The sequence below is a fragment of the Aulonocara stuartgranti genome (assembly GCF_965226115.1).
Source record: "Aulonocara stuartgranti genome assembly, chromosome: 20".
In the NCBI taxonomy this organism is placed as follows: domain Eukaryota; kingdom Metazoa; phylum Chordata; class Actinopteri; order Cichliformes; family Cichlidae; genus Aulonocara; species Aulonocara stuartgranti.
In genome coordinates, this window is record NC_138956.1 from 15,895,154 (window position 1) to 15,914,119 (window position 18,966).

The 18,966-nt window shown below is 41.1% G+C and overlaps 1 protein-coding gene across 3 annotated transcripts in view; it reads left to right on the top strand.

Annotated features, from left to right (window-relative positions):
• The window catches only part of bcl2l1 (BCL2 like 1), a 33,380-nt gene extending 14,790 nt beyond the window's left edge, over positions 1–18,590 (top strand). For all 3 annotated transcript variants that reach the window (XM_082518074.1, XM_082518073.1, XM_082518072.1), the window contains one exon: positions 14,363–18,590. In XM_082518074.1, the coding sequence (XP_082374200.1) occupies positions 14,363–14,506 (144 nt within the window). In that variant the 3' untranslated portion in view covers positions 14,507–18,590. The remainder of the gene's footprint in view (positions 1–14,362) is intronic.
• The last annotated feature ends 376 nt before the right edge of the window (positions 18,591–18,966 follow it).

An 18,966-nucleotide genomic window follows, 5' to 3' on the forward strand; every position in this document is an offset into this window, starting at 1 on the left:
AGATGTACACACAAACGTTCTCGAGTCCTTGGCCTTCCTGTTGGGTCTCAGCGGTGTATACGTACAGTATGTGTATGCGTCTGCTGACAGAATGAGGTTTTGTGGAGAGAGACGGCCCCCAGAGTGGGGCAGGGAACAGATTGGAGTCTGAGCCTGCATGTCCTGACTCATTAATCTCTTCTTTAATTCATGGTCTCACCGCCGGCTCAACACGTGCGCACACATTTACAGACACGCACACACAGTGTCAGCTCCAAGGACCAAAAGAAGAAGGAAAAGTACATACAAGCACACTGGAGCTGGCACAACACCAGCGAGTGTCACGGCTAAAGGGTGCTTTAATGATTTAATTTCCTCATTTTTCTTGCTTGCTTCCTTTTTTGCTTGGAAATAATCCAGTACACCCCCCTCTCCCCAATTTAAACACTGCCACTGATGTCACATTGCAGCCAAGAACTTGAAGTTCAGTGGCTGAATCACTTCAGGAAGCTAAACATCCGTGCAGGTTACTCTCACTCTGGGACTGCTTTGTGTAAGCTGAGCATCAGTTTTCCGTAAGGCAGTGAAGAAAGAGTTTCTCTGTTAAACCTGACTTGCTTCAGAGCCTCGACAGTCAATTCCTGTCAAGCCATTGTTAAAAATGTTTCATTGCCTCAGAAAACAGAGTAGAGGGGAAACCACATCCAGAGCTGCTTAAGAAATCAAGAACAGATCCAGCCATATGAAACATCACGATTCGAATGGATGCGCCATTCCTCAGGAATCAGCAAGTGCAGCATATATTTTTCATATTTTCCTCTCACAGTGGGTCCATTTTCACGGTCTTGACTGTTAGCTCGAGAGGTCTATCTTTTTGGATTAAGATTGATTCCCTATTTCCTTGAATTATGCCTGTACTTTTTAGTATTATCCAGCTTCCTTGCTTGTGGAAACTGTGAGCTTCTGGCACCAGGCGTGAACTAAATCCCTAAGATCTAAATGCGTTTGGCTCTACAATAAAGCTTCCTGGTCATGTGGAATTTTTGGCAGCTGACCTGACTTTCTTATTCCTTGAAATGCCTTAGCAACTGTGATAAGGATGAAAACGGGAACGGAAGGCCTTGAGGAGGAACAGGAACTCATCGTGAGATGATGAAGACATTGATAAGGAGAAAGGAACAAGCAGTCACGTTGTTGACTTTTTTCCCCTTAACTGGACTCTCATTGCTGAGTATAAAGGTTCAAACTGACGGGATAAAAGTAGTATTCGCAATAATAAATGAACAGTCTAATCATATGATGATGATGACGACAGATTAGGACCAAAGTTGGGATGTTATGCTGAGTTTTAACTGTGAGATAATTTTTTATTTTGATAATACTGATAATGAATTGTAGATTTGTTGAAAGTGACGTAAGCACTGTGTGAAAAAGGACAGCACCCTCACTCTTTTCAATGGGCCACTGTGCTGATACAGAGGGGTCATAAAGGCAGCAGCCTACGAGAAAGAGGGAGATTTTCTGTTTGAGCACTACGCTTCCGTTCGCAGTACAAAATTGTAGCCAACAGGCTGTGAAAATCGGTGCTTTCAGTCCTTCACTGGTGAAATCATTTGCAAAACACTGTGTTATGGGTCTGCTTCCTGATAGGCTCAAAATGTCAGCACACAAAGTGCACACGCCTTGAACGTCAGAGATTTGCCAATACAGAGTACTGATCCAATAACAAGGGTTATTCTGTATTTGTAACTCAGAGGAATAAAAAGTCAAATCTGTTCAGTTTTGTCCATATGACTCCAAATCACAACAATATTTGGCTCAAGGTGCTTTTTATTGTAAGGCAAAGACCCTACAATAATAGGGAGAAAAAACCCAATAATCACATGACCCCCTATGAGCAGGCACTTGGCGACAGTGGGAAGGAAAACCTCCCTTTTAACAGGAAGAAACTTCCAGCAGAACCAGGCTCAGGGAGGGGCAGCCATCTGCCATGACTAATTACGGGGTGAGGGGAGGGAGATGAGTGTATACACACAGAGAGTGAACAGAGGTGAGTGAGGAAGCATAACTAAGAGGAGGTTCAGGTCACCTGATCCAGTTCTGAGTAGATGCTTTATCAAAAAGGAAAGTTTGAAACCTAATCTTAAAAATAGAGAGATGGTCTTTCTACTGAATCCGAACTGGGAGGCGGTTCCTAGGAAGAGTGTCCTGAAATCTGAAGACTCTGCCTCCCATTCTACTTTTAGAAACTCTAGGAACAGCAGGTAAGATACCATTCTGAGAGCCAAGGGCTGTATTGGGGTGATACAGTACTACAAGGTCTTTTGGATAAGATGGGGCCTGGTTAGCAGGATTTTAAGTTTTATTCTGAGTTTAACAGGGAGCAAATGAAAAGCGGCCAATATGGGCCAAATCCATTCTCTCTTTCTGCAGTGGAGCTTTTCAGTCATGTCACACTTGGCATCATTATGCTTAACTTTTGCAAACATACAAAGAAAAGCTGTAAGCATCACAGCTGTGAAATCCCTCCAAACTGCTGACCCTTTCCTGTTAGCCTTTTGCATGTAAGCTGTGGTTGTAACAGTCCGTGGACTAGTGCGAGCACAGCACAGAGCTGAGAACTGAATTGTTAAACTAGTTGTCCCTGTAGTATAGTTAGCTAAATCCATTTACTGGATTGGTGCATCCCTTTTTTAAACATCATTTGAAATGAGGACCTGGCAGGGGTCGATCCTGATACTATATCTTTAACCTTTGGTCTGGTCACTGCTGCACAAACTGTGGTGAGCAGCTTTGAACACTTCATTTCTGAGAATTTGTATTGTTCATCTTTTCAGTGGTTAAAAGAGCCAGCGTGTCACACTGTAGTCCAGCACTTTTTGACTTAATAATTCGAACACAAAAATGTTCCATCTTAAGTTAGCTCAGTTCCAAAATGTTTTAGGCTTTCCTTAATAGAGCCATTCAGAGCAAAGTCACTCTAGTGTTATCTTACCTGTATGCTTAAGCATGCGTTTTTCGCATGTGCTACGTAGATGATAAGCAGGTGGTGTAGATTTCTCTTACTCTACACCTTTTAATCAAGAATATTGGGAATGGGCACTGCTTGTGTCATGTTCTTCCATCTCTGCAGAGGACTGTTTAAAATCTTTTTGCACATAGGTTTTTCTAGGAGAATGTCCTGGCAAAGGCCCCTTCCTAGCTGCTCTCTGAGCCTTTGCCCTGTGATGAAACGGATGTTTCAAAGGTTTTAGTTGCCAGAATAATGGACTGTGCTCTGGCAAACATTCACAGCTTAGAAGTACATTGAATTCAGGAGGTTTATCTGGCTCTTAGTTAATTTAGTGCTCTTTTTGATCTTGCCCAGTCACAGTGATTCTCTGATCCGCTCTGGGACGGTTTGTCACTAAGGCAGAGGTCCACTTTCACTTCCTGTACGTCAATCTGATGTAAACAATGTTAATGACATCATTCTGTTTCATCAGTACGAACAGCATGTCACATTTTAGTTGCCCTGTAAACAGCATTTCATCAGTCAGATCTGTCCAACAGTGACTTTACTCAATAAACAAAAACACATGAAAAAATGTGTTGCTGTACTCTGAGCCCAGAGAAATTGCAGTGTGTGTGTGTGTGTGTGCGTGTGCGCGCACGCATGTGCGCTCAAGGCCACACATTCGCGTGTCCACATTCCAACTTTTGCAACTTACAGGATGTGTTGCTCAGCTACAGCCAAGACCAGATGACTTCTTAAAGAGCATTAACAGGCAGCTCTGCCTGTCTGTGACTCAGAGAGATCACCAGTCTGTTGCTCTGTAAGCTCTAAACAATAATCCGGCTTTTGTTTTTCCCTTTTCAGCATATTCAGTCACCACTCACTTGTCACTTTTACATTTCTCAGCTTTTCTGTTTTATGAATCACGTGATTCACTCATTAATGTTTCACGTGGAAACACGCCTCTTAAAGATGCGTCAGCCTCTGATTTAATGCAGCCTTTAAAAAAAGAACTGGTCTCTGTTTCCTTAACTTTCAATCTGCCTATTCATGTAAAGACATCTGTTGATGTGCCCAGGAAGTAGGGCTGTGCGATATGACCAAAGTCTCATATCCCGAATTCTATCGTCCCAATAACGATATAAATCACAAAAATGTAACATTTTTTGTAAATTCTGTGAATCTCGGGCAGCTCGTCTTGCGGGAAGTGTTTCCAGCTGCGCGTCATGTAGCTGGAGTCGAGTGTTTTAACCGATGCATGAAACTATACATTTTTAGACATAAGTTGTAACAGCCGCCGTTTTCTTTGTGAGTATTTATTACACAGCGTGCTGCGGGGAAAAGCCTGTTCTAACGTTTGAGTCTAAGGTTTATTTTTTAGCACCTGGCGGTTCTTTTTTAATTCTCATCCGTAAATAATCTGCTCTTTCACGTGATTCAGTTTATTTTGAAAAGTCTCAACAAGATCTTGAGCTTTATTGTGAAAGGTTTATGTGGAACATAAGCAAGCGGACACGTGATGCTGTTACCGTCGTTGTTGCTAACCACAACGCATAAAAACAGGCGCTTGTCCGTCCATAGTGTGGTTATATAAGAGAAAGAGAGAACTTTGAGAAATGAATATAGCCACTACAGTGACCATCAAAACGATGAAAATATATTGCCGTAAACAGTTTATTGTGCGACACCACGAAACAAACGATAGCGTAAAATGAAACATAGACGTTTTTATATCGTCATCCGATATATATCGTCATATCGAACAGCCCTACCAGGAAGCACTCCTCACTTTTATTCTCACACTGACAAGCCTTTCTTAACACATGCTTGAAGAATTCTAAACATGCTCAGAGCAGTGCATAGTTATGTGTGTATGTATATCAGATATGTTTCTCAGGGTTTTGTTTTGAAGATGAGACTTGAATCCCAAATATTTTACATCAGGATTTTTAACAAACAAAACCAAAAAAACAATAAAAAAAAAAATCTACCCACATGTTCAGTCTCAAAAATGTTGCTGCGACAGGTTTTTCTCTTTTGCTATGATGCCCGGTTCCCCACAGAGTATGACCTTCTACAGATCCTGTAACTTTCCACTTTGGCTTATGTGCTTGTTTGTTCCATATCTCTGGGTGCTGCAAAGCTGGCTAATCTGAACTGTTTTTGTCCACACATTGCTTTCACAAACACTGCAACAGCACATATTTGTGTTTGTGTCTTTGTCAGCTTTCTGTCATAATAGAGAATTTTCCAGTTTGGCAAAGTGCACTCCGTGGATTCCTCAATGCATGTGAATTGCACCTTCAGTCTTTTCTAGCGTCAGCATACTTTCGTCACAGTGGCCTTCTGTTCGTGCGTCAACCAATTGTGGTCAGTGTGGCGTGGATATCATGTGCTCTGTAGGTTACTAGAAAGTGCACCTCGCCAGATGAGTGAGCTGTCTAGATCAGAGGTTTAATCCACACTCACAGATGACCTGCTTGTTGTATTGAGATTGAACACATGGAGTTACAGGGTTATATTTATAAAACCAATAGTAGTATATAGTAATTAGGATAGTGATTTATAAAGTGTCAAAGAAGGTTCAGAATAGCATCACAGCAGTAATTTCCATGATATAGCAACACTGCACAATGGGTTCTCTGCATTTCCACTTCCAAACCATTAAAGCTCCATATATCCCAACACTTTCTACTGGGATTCATCTTCTTTTACTTCCTGAACCTGATAAAGTAACCGCACTCAGAAATAATTAATCTTTTTGGCTGTATCGCTATTCATTAACAGCCCTATTCTTTAAAAGCAGATTGCAGTTAACCGAAGTCTGTTTTCTTACTCCTCCTGATTCAAGTGCGTAATCCTAGCTACCATGGCCACTGTAAGACAAACAACTTTGGGTGCCATTGATCTGTAGTGAGTGTAGGCTGTCAGTCCATTCTTTACCCCAGCTGTCAATATGTGTCCACATCTATTTAGTCTGAAGGAGGCTGTAAAACTTTGCGATAGGAGTCCGATATGAGTCAATGAGTCTGTGAAGCTCACTTCAATTTGATGATATCGACACTGAGGAGAGAGAATGGTGGAGGAGAGCAGGTAAAATGAGAATGAGATGATAAAAATATACATGTGATGATGTTAGATGATCATATATGGCTTGAAAGAGCTATTTTATGATCTTTAGGTTAAAAGTAACTTATAAGACATACTATGCACGTGGTCGGTTTCTAGCCACAAATATAAAACGGTGATGGGCAAAACAGAAATGTCCATCTTGGCCACTGTATCAAGATGCTGGGGCAACATGGGGGGCTTCCACAAACCAGCGCCCACTCTGTGTATTTTGAATGCATTAATCCTAAATTCATGCGAATTAGTTTGTTAAAAGACATAATTACATACCAATCAATGTATATAGTTATTAATACATAATCTTTTTTGCTATTAAATAATCTAAAAAAATACTTACTTTACCTATAAATTAGGATCCCTTATTATATTTTGCATAGCACAAGATTTTCTTTTAGTGACTGGACTGCACTTTGTATTGGGAAATATCAGAAAAAGTTTGAGAACCACTGCTTTCAGGCAGCTTTCTTATGATTGATCACCCCTTGCAAACAGAAGTCAACAAGTCGGTGGGGCTGCAGTTCTTCCCTGTGCTTGAGTTAACATGTAAGAGAATCTGCTTCTTATGACATCATTAAGATATCTTTTCCTGTAGTTTAAGCATTTATAAATACCTTCTATTACTGTAAATAGTTGAGGTTTTAACACTTTCTGATAATATAACTTTGATATGGATATGAATGTATCACACAGTGATGCTATCGGCATTCAGTGTGACAGAATGATTAAACACGGGTCTGCTGATATTAAAACTAGATTTTTTTTTTTCCAGTCCCCCCCAAGTTATTGTATTTCCATCTGTCTTCCGCCCTATTTTGTATAAAAAGGAAGTGAGTGTGAGGTGTTAATGTGCATCTGGTGTGTGTATGTTTATGCATGTGTGTCATGGTCAGGAGGTTTCGCCATCAGGGGATTTGAGCGTTGCAACTTGTTATGGTGCAACATCAGAGCAACTGACAAGTCAGAGCTGATGAATGGGAAGCTACTGCTAATGATCGGTAAAATGCTCCTTTCTCCACATGTAGTATTGGACCATTTATCAACTACAGAAGTGGACCTGCAGGTCCAGACACACTCACATATCACACACACTAATCAGCTGCTTCCCAGTAGCCTTGGTAACCAACTGCAGAATCTCCCTGTGATTCTTCACTTTGCCCTCCTTTTCTCTCTCTTATATCCAACCTTTTTTGCTTTCATGAGCTAATCCCCCCCATCCTTTCTTCCCAGCTAACGAAGAAAGGCAAAGTTAAAGACACAGGAAAAAGAAAGGGGGGGGGGGACACAGACGAGGCCTGAAAGTACTCTGCAGGCCGCTGCCTAGCACCTGATTTCCTCCGGGAGCCACACAGAGATAAAGAAATAAAGGCGTGACCGTGTGAAAAGGAAAAAGGGGAGAGCAGATAAAGACAGGGTTTACCTGCCAGGTGGGACTTTAGGAGATTGAGTGTATCAAACCAGCAGCCCTGTCTTGACATGTGCACAGTAAATTGCATGATAATTCTGGTATAGAAATAAATCTGGACCCCCTCAGGCATTCAGTTGATGGCGTTTTAAAAGTAAAACGAGGATCTGCTCGCAGATGGAGCTAATGGAAAAGTCATGCTTTGAATTATGTGTTTGAATGCAAAGGTGTAGAGCAGCAGCTACAGCTGCAGGTGATTTATATTTGAATTGCGTGACCGCAGCATCCAGGTCCCTCTGATACCACTGCCACCCGTAGTAAGGCTGTGTTGTTGCTTGTGATTTATAGCATCACAGTCACTGTCTACAGTGGTTGGCCCGTACCCAGTGGTCCAGTGTCAGAGCACTAGTAGCTTGTTTTTTGTGTCAGTGTCAATGTATAAAAAAGGCATGTTTGGACCCACTTTTAAGAGTTTTTACAGGTACAGCAAGGATCACAAATTCTGAATTTACACTGCTACAGTAGAAAAATAAGAAGGGTTTTTACGTGTCTGTCCGTGTCCTTGTTTATCGCTTCTGAATCACTGATGACCAACCTGTCACCATCACTTCGAGAACACGTAAAGGTTTTTTTCTCTGGAAATGCAAATTACAGCTAAAGATCATCTGTACCACTTGATCTGACTCTTTTCCCAAGCCTGTAAGCACATCTCCCTGCATGCTGAACATGGTAGATTCAATTAGAGCCACCCCCGCGCTTGTTTTCCTCTGCTTTTGTGCTACGTCTGGTTATGATCTACATTTCTTTTATTGTCAGCAACTTCCATAAAAAGCAAACAACTGGCAATGAAATGATCTTGCTCCTCTGTCCCACAGGGGCCCATTGTTGTCCAAAAACTATAAAAATCATATCAGTCAGTGACACACGGTTGTACTGGCTGACATGTTCCTTCATTACTATGAACACACACATTGTGTTTTATTTTGGGTGAGTTTCACATGTGCAGCACATAACTTCTCAACTGAAAATAGTCCCCAACAATTGTGCTATTTTATTTTAAAAATAGCCAATTGCTTTTAGTACTGTTGCTGTATGTTTGCAGCAACAGTACCCATGCATTTTGGATTTTTAAATTCATGCCATTGCATTGTGTAGTCTTTAAACTAAGAGTTTTGTATGACATCCAGATATTGGCAACTTATGTTAGTGAAGACAAAGAGACAAAGGGAGGAGTTTAAATTTCTAGAGATGTGAAGATGGGACGAATATTTCCAAATGATATGAGATGTATTATTAAAAAGTGGGCCAAAGACTGAGGCGTGGCACATATGATTGGAGTTGGCTATGCGTTTGTCATGCGTTTGGTGTGGTTTACGTAGACGGTGGTTTACGACACCAACTCTCTGCCATCTATAATCCAGTTTTGAGATCCCTTCCCAGACGCCTTAATGCCCACTCACATCCTGGGCCATCTGATCTCAGGAATTCGCATGATAAGGTGGGGCCAGGTTTCACAATGAACTCACCCGAAACTCTGGCTGATTGGGACCCACACCCAGTTTCACACCTTGGCTCAGGTGATTAGAGGATCATCAGGGGGTCCTTTTGTCCCTCTGTGGGGGGTTACTCCCACTAGGTTTATATCTGGGACTCTCCACCATTTGACCTTAGAACTGAAGAAGCTTCTCGGATGAGAGGTGAAACGTCTTCAAGCAACTTAAAGAAGTCCAGACACTTTTCTTTGCAAGCTCCTTTGAGTACTGAAAGGTTGTTGGTTTGATCCCTGGCTGGCTGTATAAAAAGGTACTTGCATGTAGAAAAAAGTGTTTGTATGAATGTGTCAATGAGACATGTTTAAGTGCTAAAGTAGAGTAGAAAAGCACTATACAAGAACCTATCCATTTACCATCTTCCACTTTGATGTTTTACATAGCCTTTGTCAATGAAGCAAAGTCCAATTTAGCCCATCTGCAACTTTTTCTACCCATTATTGATCAGTGAAACAGTTTTTAAAAAAAATATTGAACATCAATGTCCGACTGGAGTGAAACAGCTGCAGTAGAACAATCAACCATAACTGAAGAAAAAACTGTAAATGTACTAATGCTGAGTGTAAGGCTGAATGTAACTAATGCTGAGTAATACTGAGAGAAACTACACAATCAGTCCAGGTTATTTCGTCAGGCACTCCCTGCACAGTGACTGGCATGTCTTGATGGCAGCTGTCATCAAAAGGTACAGCATTGTTCTCTACACCCACATTCTTCTCATTGTTCTGAGAGGCTTGACAGTAAGGGATGTGAAATGGCCAGACTGACCCATTCTTAAGAACGAATGAAAAGGCTCCAATAAAACTCTTGCACATATTACATGATGTATCCCACTGTAATTACACTACGTCATTATTGACCCAAGTAGCATATATCACTCCCTCGTGGCCACTTTGCTTTACTTTTAAAGTAGCTCAGAGTGCTGAAGATCAACTTTGCTCGAGTGCACATTTTAGCCCAGCCCCTTGTATCTGTCCATGCTGTTATCTGTGGTTTGCGTTCTTGCTAACAGAAGGTCAGTTTTTTTTTTTTTGTTTTTTTTTTAATCTTTTCTAAAAATGCGTCATATCAAGGCCTGTTGGAAGTCCTGGGTGAGGTCAGAAACAAGTATTTCATTCTTCTTGGCATGTTTTTCCGTCCCTAAAGAAGGTAGAGAGGGTGATACTGTTGGTATGCAGAGCTGTTTCAGTTGGTAACACATGACGAATGAGGCAGGTAGGATTCCAGTGAGCCTTTTAAACCTGCTTCTATTACAAATAGTTACACTTTTTATTTTTCAAATTCCACACATCATAGATCATTGTAACTGTGGTTCTATGCTGTGTGTTTATTTAGAGCAAAAGTATCAATGAAAATAGCTAACGTGAGCTGGGAATCGCACTCTCAGAGACCACAAACCACAGTGGTCCAATGTAAATAAATAGCACTGGTTACTTTCTGTACTGTTCAGATTTGTAACCCCAAAAAAAGTTTGTCTAGAATGTTTAAATTTGTGGAATAATTTTGTTGTTTACCTGGTCAGTTTAAGCAGTTAGCCTGCACAGCGTCATACTCCACCATATTGTACTCTGACTAATTCGGGAGTTTAATCTAGTTCGACTTGCTCTCTGAAAAGCTTTTTTTTTATGGTATCTGGCCTGCTGCTTTACTTCACTTTTGTTATTGTTAACAAATCCTATCTAAAAGAGCAAAACAAACAATGTGTTAGTAGGTAATGCTTTGACTCTTTATCATGCTTTCTGGGTTCTCCCTCAAGCCTGTTTAATGAATAGACTTTAAGTACTTCACACCAGATATACAATGATGAGTCATTTATCGTGAAAACTGTGCCCTGCAGGTTTTTTTTTCTTTTTTTAGCAAATATTGAGAAACATATCTTTTTTTACTGGACTCGCTTTTTAAATTGTTATTTGTAGCAAACTTGTTTACATGTGCTTTTGATGTTATAATACAACCTGTAGAAATCTACCAGTTATGCACACTTTTCCTATGGGATCAGTTTCAGGTCCACTAGTTTATTATACATCTCCTTTCCCTTGGACATATTGTCCATCTCATTTGAGAATACACTTTGATTGCTAATGATGATGATGCCAAACATTTACATTTTTAGACAGATTTGATTTCATCCACTTGTACTCCAACAATATCTGGACAAAGGCTTTCCAAAGATCTTGTAAATACCAAACATCTCAAATAGAGCATTCACTTTGTAGCATCCAGCCTCAGGATGCTCAGCTATGGTCAACTGCCACTTCAACACAGTTTGACCACTGTTTATAGAATTTATATCACTGGCTGATCGAAAGTGATGCTGTGCCTTTCAATGAATGTGTTAAGGTAGAGTAGTTAAAATGAAGTGTCTCAATTATGAAGTTTACATAAGGTTTGGAGCCAAAATGGAGAAAGCACTTAATACATGTCAATAGTAAAACATATAAATATTATCTATTGTCACACTGCATACTGTTGGAAATGGCTGCAAACCAGATTTTTTTCCTCCTGGAAACCTTCTGTTACATTTGTAGCAGACAGGACAAAGTCCCCGCTCCAGTGAATGACTTCATCGTAGAAACGTTTGGGCTATTTCAATAATGTGATTTCCTTGTTAATGTTACTTAAAACTTTTGGACCTCTGAGTTCCTTTTTTTGTTTGTTTGTAATGGTTCATCAGTGATGCATCATACACCAGACAGCAGTCCACGGGGCTCGCGATCAAACAGAATAGAAACTCAATGAATGACTCAGGATCTCTTCCTTCCCCTCCACTGCTCTCCATCACTCTCTACATTAGCCCATCCCTTCCTGGTTTCACTCTGATCCATATGATCTCTGATCCAGAAAGTGAAAGGGCTTCGGGGCATCAGCCTTAAAGGATTAAGGAGCTTTCAGACATGCATCTTCATTACCTTTATTGATCCAGTTGATATCAGATTTAATGAATTAACTTTGGTAGAGAGAGCTCTAAATCCCAGCTGATATCAACTCACTGCCCGAGAATAGTCTTTACTATTATCTGTTCAGTGAACCGCCTCTTCAAATAATGATCTGTTCGTTCACATTCAAACGTCACGAATTGAGATTAAAATACAACATTTTCCATATAACGCAACATATAACCTTCTTCTGTTCTTGTTTAGATTTGTTGTTTCTATTTGGGGTTTTTTGTGGTGGTTTAGCAGTGCTACACCAGGACATGCCATTTTACTGAAAGGTTTACTGAAGATGAATAATAAATGGCTCAATGCTCAGCTTTATACACATAACCGCACTGTTAATGAATGTGTAGTGATCTCATATAGTGTAATCAGTGCACTGATATAATGGTCCTGTCATAGATGCATTATAGTGGAGATTAAATGAAAATACCTTTGCTTTGAGCACGCCCAGTGTGGCTATGTTGCCTCTTAAAAACAGAAGGCACAAACAAAAGCTGTAGTAAATGTAAAGCAGGTGGTTTTAATATTGGCTTGAGCATTGAGCAGTCCTTTTTATAGCATTAGTCTTAGTGACATTTTGTCTGTAATTTAGACTAAGTAGCAAAGAAACAATTGTCCAACAAGTAGCCTGACTCTATGAATATCCAGTTTACTGTTAACTACTTTGATTGCTGCTTTTCTTTTATATTTATCTGCAATCAGATATGATCATTAAACGCTGTCCAGCTAAAAGTTATTCTATAAACAGAGTGAATCAAATCTGGTGAATGATGCAGGGTTTTTTTTTTTATCTTAAAGTCACACTTTACTGTGTGTGTGTGAACACCGTTCCGCTTATATTACATGTACAATACTGATAATAAATAAATGAATAAATAAAAATATACATATATAATCAAAGATACAATTTTGTTTTTGTAGGTTTTAAATTACTTTGATGCATTTCTCCATGCCTATGTGCATTTTATGCACATAAATTAGGCCATGTATAAGTCAAGGACTTTTATTATGAAAGGAAGTAACAGGAAGAAGTCCTTTCCAAGTATGTGTGGAACAAATCAGGTTTCCGGTACAGCTCAGGCAACGATGGGCATCTCATCAATCAGCCTGGAAAATGTTTGGCTTTAGAGCAGTCTGGCTCTGCAAGCTTCACTTTTTATCCTTCTTGGATTTGTTTGTACTGGTATGTAAATACCTTATAGGTGCAGTACTGCCACCTCCTGGAAGTAGTGGTGGGTTACATCAAGTCAGGCACTGATAAATAAGAGAGAAACTATATATTTTATAGCCTCTTAAATCCTGCATTCTGGTCCTCTTAGGTGTAAACTCATCTCGTCACTCCCTCTGAGGATTCCGTTTGTTTTAGAGATTTGTAAATTACTTTTCTACGTGCCACCGTGTGCCTGGCGTGTTCAGAAATTCAGAGAGTTGCTCTTTCAGTATGGTACAAAAACACCCTCCGTTTCCAGTGACAACACAAACTCTCTTATTTCACCTTAATAGTCTTTGTGTGTCACTGACTACATACAGAGTTTCCAGTAACAGCACCCCACACGCCACCCACCCAACCAACCACTCGCTGAATAGAGACCCCGTGTGCTGCCTTTCGTATTTACCTCTGACTAAGAATCAGACATATGAATGAGTCATTTTCACTTTTTCTCATTGAGTGCTCGCAATTTGGTCTTTGGCCTCTCATATCGTGCTTATTGAGGTGAAACACTGATGCTTCTGAACTGTGAACAACATGTAGCATCATCACCAGTGAGTCAGCTGAGAGGGATGAGGAATACTGATGGCTGTTATGGTTTGGATTAGAGCCTGACTGGCGCCTCCCTGTGGCAAGAAACCAGAAATTGTATGCTCCGGAGCAGCTCAATTCCAGGAAATGATTTCAGTGGGCGGCAATGTAGGCATGGCAGTCTGAGGACAACAGTGGGAAAGAATGTCAGTAACAACAACAGTGGTTCTGAGGGGATGCCAGAAAAGAGTGGACGACTTTGGGGGGAGGGGGGTTGTGGTTTATTTCCTTTTTTTTTTTTTTTTTTTTTAAATGTGGCATTACAGGTGTCTTTTAGGGTTTTTTTTTTCTGTTGACCTACCTGTATGGAAATTTCCACATATGAGCGTGTGGGTGGTGATAGTCATAGCCAGCATTGGATGTCTCTGCAGCTTTTTGAGGCTGAGGGACCTTTATCAAAGGGAATTCACCTGATACTGTAGGGGTTTTTTTTGTTTTGTTTTGTTTTTTAAATGGGGCATTTTTAGGAAGTGTGCATACTTGTCGGTTTTTCCACATGCATGTCACAGAGTGCATCAGATGCCCTGCCATTAACCCTTTACACTCCGTCTTTGTCTCTCTTTCCAGGAGCACTTCGCTGAAATCTTCGGGCAGGATGCGGCGGCTGAAAGCCGGAGGTCTCAGGAGAGTTTCAAGAAGTGGCTGCTGGTGGGGATGACGGTGGTGACAGGCGTTGTGGCGGGTGCGCTTATCGCGCAAAAACGCCTGTGAGCCCTCTCGCTCTCCAGTCGTCTCCTTCACAACCCTCAACATTTAGATGAAGGTCCAGTTCGTCTGATCATAGCTGCTGACGATGTTTACTCCCCTAACCCCTACCATCCTGCATCCCTCCCCCCCATCCGCTCCCACAGTGGACTAAGAATCCTCAAATGTTGAGAAGAAGAAAGAAGACAGATATTGAAAGACGTTTCGTTTTCCATTCTCCGAAACCAGTTGTTCCTTTCATTCCATTCTTCACTCGTTCCTACACCTTGTTTATATGTAATAGTTTTAACAAATTTGTTTCTCCATTTTCATCAACAGAACAAGCTGAAACCGATTCTAGTCTTACAGTTTAACCCAGACTTATCTAATGGCTCCAGATGTGTTGCTGTTGAAGCTTGTTTTTCCTACAGACGCCACAATCACAGCTCTGTAAAGCTCTGTATGTGCCATATGGAGAGCAAAGTCAGGGGAAAGTTTACTGTAAGTCTTTCGTAGTTTCCTGCAAGCCATCCTGATCACCGTCACATACAGCAACATAACCCATCACTTCACACATTGGGTTTTTTGGGGGGGGTTTCCCCCTTACCCTATCTTTCATGCCGGTTGGCTTGTGTATGAGCGCTAGATTAAACTGACTCATGCAGATTAGCGTCCACTAGTTTGTTGATGCGTGGTTTTTTGTTTTTGTGTGTTTTGTTTGTTTTGTTTTTTCTTTATTTCTCAACTATTAAAATCCCACCCCGACTGGTCTGTGCTTTATGGTCATAGTTGGCCTCAGTTCGACCATCGCGTGTGGCAGGTTGTCAGAATCAGTTCAACCACAGTTCATAGGAGCAGGGTGCCATGGCTCAGACGCTCAATGTTCACCATACAGTAGCTGAAGAATGCAGCCATTACTGTAGCAATTCATGCAATAGCTAGAGCTTCATTGTTTCCAGGCATGCTTTGGCTACACTGAAAGAAGTGTCTTTAATCTCACAGGGGACCTATCATGCATATGTCCTGTGGTGGTGCTCATATTAAATGGGGCTTCAAATTTAAGTGTGCGGAGTTTCAGAACATTTCGTCATCAGCTGACGCGATCAACATCTGTGCTCCTCCCACCATGAAAAATCAAAACACCAACATCTTTGCTATGATAGAGAAGTGGCCGACACCGCACAGTGAAAATGTTTCGAAACTCTTTCTCTCTGACGCGTGTAAACACATGATTGGCTAATAATTCTCCAGTTTCAGCTGCTGATTGGCTTTTTGGCGAGAGAGCCAGGGAAACAACATTAGCATCTCAGAATTCTCCCACAGATTTTTATCTGGGAATCTTTGAGTGCCATATCTCCTCCTCCATATAATGTTGCTGCTGTTTAAACCTTGTGTTTACAAGAGGCAGCCAATCATAAAACTTCCCTGAAAGGAAGTGTAAGGGGGCTAAAATGGCATCAAAGCCCAGTATACGATCTAAAGACTGTGAGTCATGCCCTTAATAGGTCCACTTCAAGATTGTCATTGGGTGATATGTTTGGTACTACTTTGTTTGAACACCCCCTCCTCTATAAACAGTATAAAAAACGTCATATATTCTAACACTGCTGCAGTGTAATTCCTATGAGGCATCAGTAACAGGTGTATGAACAGTTAATCAGTAACTGACAATGTAACAGCTCACATGAACAAATCCTGTATGAATGAGTGCGACTGGCCTCATTCATACATGATCAAGATCCACTTACAAGGTTTCAACTACACTTCATGGCCGTCATCACATAGAGCAAAGATGGATTCGGCAGTTCAAAAATAATCATGTGGTAAGAGCTTAAATAATAAAAGTGTTGATATAAATGACCAAAAGCTCTGTATTTGACTTAATGACCCCTGCACAACACTGCTGGAGGTCTACCAGAATTGTTGACGCAGTTATCAGCGTGGCTCTAATAGCAGTCGTCTATTGCCTGTTCATACTCCAGGTGCAGATGCTTCACAGGATTTACAGCTACTTTATATTACTATAAAATTATGAATCAATTAAGGTGCAACTGGTTTGATGATTGTTACTGATCTAAAAGTCATTGGGTCCAACTTCTATAATGCTGCTTTTAATTAACTGACAATGAAAACAGCCCCTAGATGCAGCCATAACTTCTTAAAAATAGACCATTCGTTTAAGATTTATTTTTTTTGGGAGGGGTGTAGATGAAAGTGTTTGAGTCATTTTCACAGATTATTTTGCAATAAAATCCTAATCATGAGCTGCACTGTTCAAACACACAGCTGTTTGTTTTTTTCCTCCCTATAGTTTATTTTCCCCACTGTGTCCTAATCAATTTTTATTTTTGAGCCTTTAGTCACATCTGACACTGATCGGTGACACACTTCATGCTTCGTGTTATCGTCACTGGAGCAAGCAGATTTATGTAGCAAACTGATGAAGCAGCTGTCCTTCAGGAGACGATGCGGTTCTGCTTCACGTCGTCTGCGAGCTAAAGAAATGTGTCTCACTTCGTGTTTGTGTACCATCTTGAGCAAATCAGCAGCTGTCAGCGGCTGTAGGAGCATGAAACTCAAAATCTAAACATTCATATCTCATCTCGCTCAATTCCAGTTATCCACAAACCCCTCCCACCCCTCTTTTTCCACCTCCTTCGTCCTCCCCAGACGCTTCAGAGCTGTCAAACCGCCATCCGTCTCTTCTCTTCCCCTCGCCATCCAGCTCCACCTCTTCCTCCCGCGGTCCCCCAGCTGTCACTGCACTTAGTCACGTGTGTCAGTCACAGCTGGCCCACCTGCTGCTTCGCAGACACATGCACGCACGTGCCAATCAGAGCCGGTCCACAGGAGATGGAGGAAGGGAAGGAGACACCTATCCATCTTTAATTTGAAGCTGAAGTCAGAAGAGTGTTTGTCGCCTGGCGTGTTGTGCACTAACAACTGCTCGATTAATTTACTGGGAAGGATGGGGTTGGGGTGGTGGTGGAGAAGGGAGTACACTCATTCCCGTTCCCAGAATCTTCCCACTGCTTCCAAATTTGATCTTATTCCAAACAGCCTCTCCCTCTCTCTGCTGAACAGTATGTCCTACAGCACAATAAAGCACTGTGGAGCTTTACAGGCGAGTGCTGTTTTCTCATCGAGGCACTACACTCAGCCACACCTAGTAAACATTAAAGGAACAGAGTGTAATGCAAACAAGAGAGGAAAAAAGGATTTGTGGTTGAGACATCCATCATGGTGTCCAGCTACCAGCTTTGCCTCCATGTTCAAAACAAGGACTCATCACTGACGTCACATATTGGCTCCTTTATGTTACCGTCCACATATTTTTCCTGTTAATGCCCTGATTTTTGACCTGGTTATGAATATTTCACCAAAATCACACAAAACGCATAGCCTGAATAATCAGTATCGTTTGGTTTGCTCGTGTTCTCCTCACCGCCTTGTTAGCCAGGGTATGTTCTCAAACATTCCAGTACAGTATATATCTATTTTTTTAGCCCCATCAAAAGCTCCTCACAGGCTTGTCCCTGCTGTCTGGGCCCCTGACTCTAACGAGCTCTTTTCTTACCCATTTATAGATGTGTGTGCGTGTGTGCGTGCGTGTGTGCGGGAGCATGTGTGTGAATTTCTTTCTGGCAGAAGGGAGGCACAAATGAAGGAAGTGTGACAGCATTGGCACGACCCCCCCCACATATATATGCTAGTTATTTAAGCTGATTAGAATAGTATTAGCTTAGTGAAATATTTAAAACAGACCTGATGGCTTTCAACTTTATTTATATTTGGTGTCAAAAAATAGAAAAAGGAAAAAAAAAAAAGCATAACTGTGCTCCTTCAAATGGCCTTAAATTCCATCGTTGCATCCATGTGCACTGTCAGTCGTGTTTTTTTTTCTTTTCTTTAGGACTGTTGGACTGCTAGTAGATGAAAAGAAATGCAAACAAATCAAGAAAACATTTTCAAAAAAAGTTATCCGGTGTGTTCCTGTTGGGTCTAAATTAAAGTTTGCTGTCATGTCCAATGGTCACTTTGTATGTCTTTAGAATGCCAATGTAAAATTTGAAATGACACTGAACCTAATAAAGCCCGTTGTTGGAAGATATGCCGAGTCTCTTTTTCTGATGTCTTGGATAGTGGTGGGGAGTGTTGGAGCAGAGATGCCCGTGAACATATGCTGTTAAATATTCAGGGTATTTGCCAGAAGCTGAAATCAGCCAGAAGAAAGTTAATTTTATGCCACAAAAGACTGCTTAGTGGATGGGAGGAAATGGGAGTTGCGAAAATAAAGGTCAACCATGATGTACTGAGGCAATGGAGATTTCAGTCAAGCTTTTAGATCAACAGTGCTAAACTTCTATTAACTTTATTCACTAGCTAAATAGAAAGCTATGGTTTCAAATGAGTCATTGCAATAGAAGAGTATAATAATATATATGTGTAGTCATCAGAGGGGCTGATGGCGCGATATGGCAGCCCCG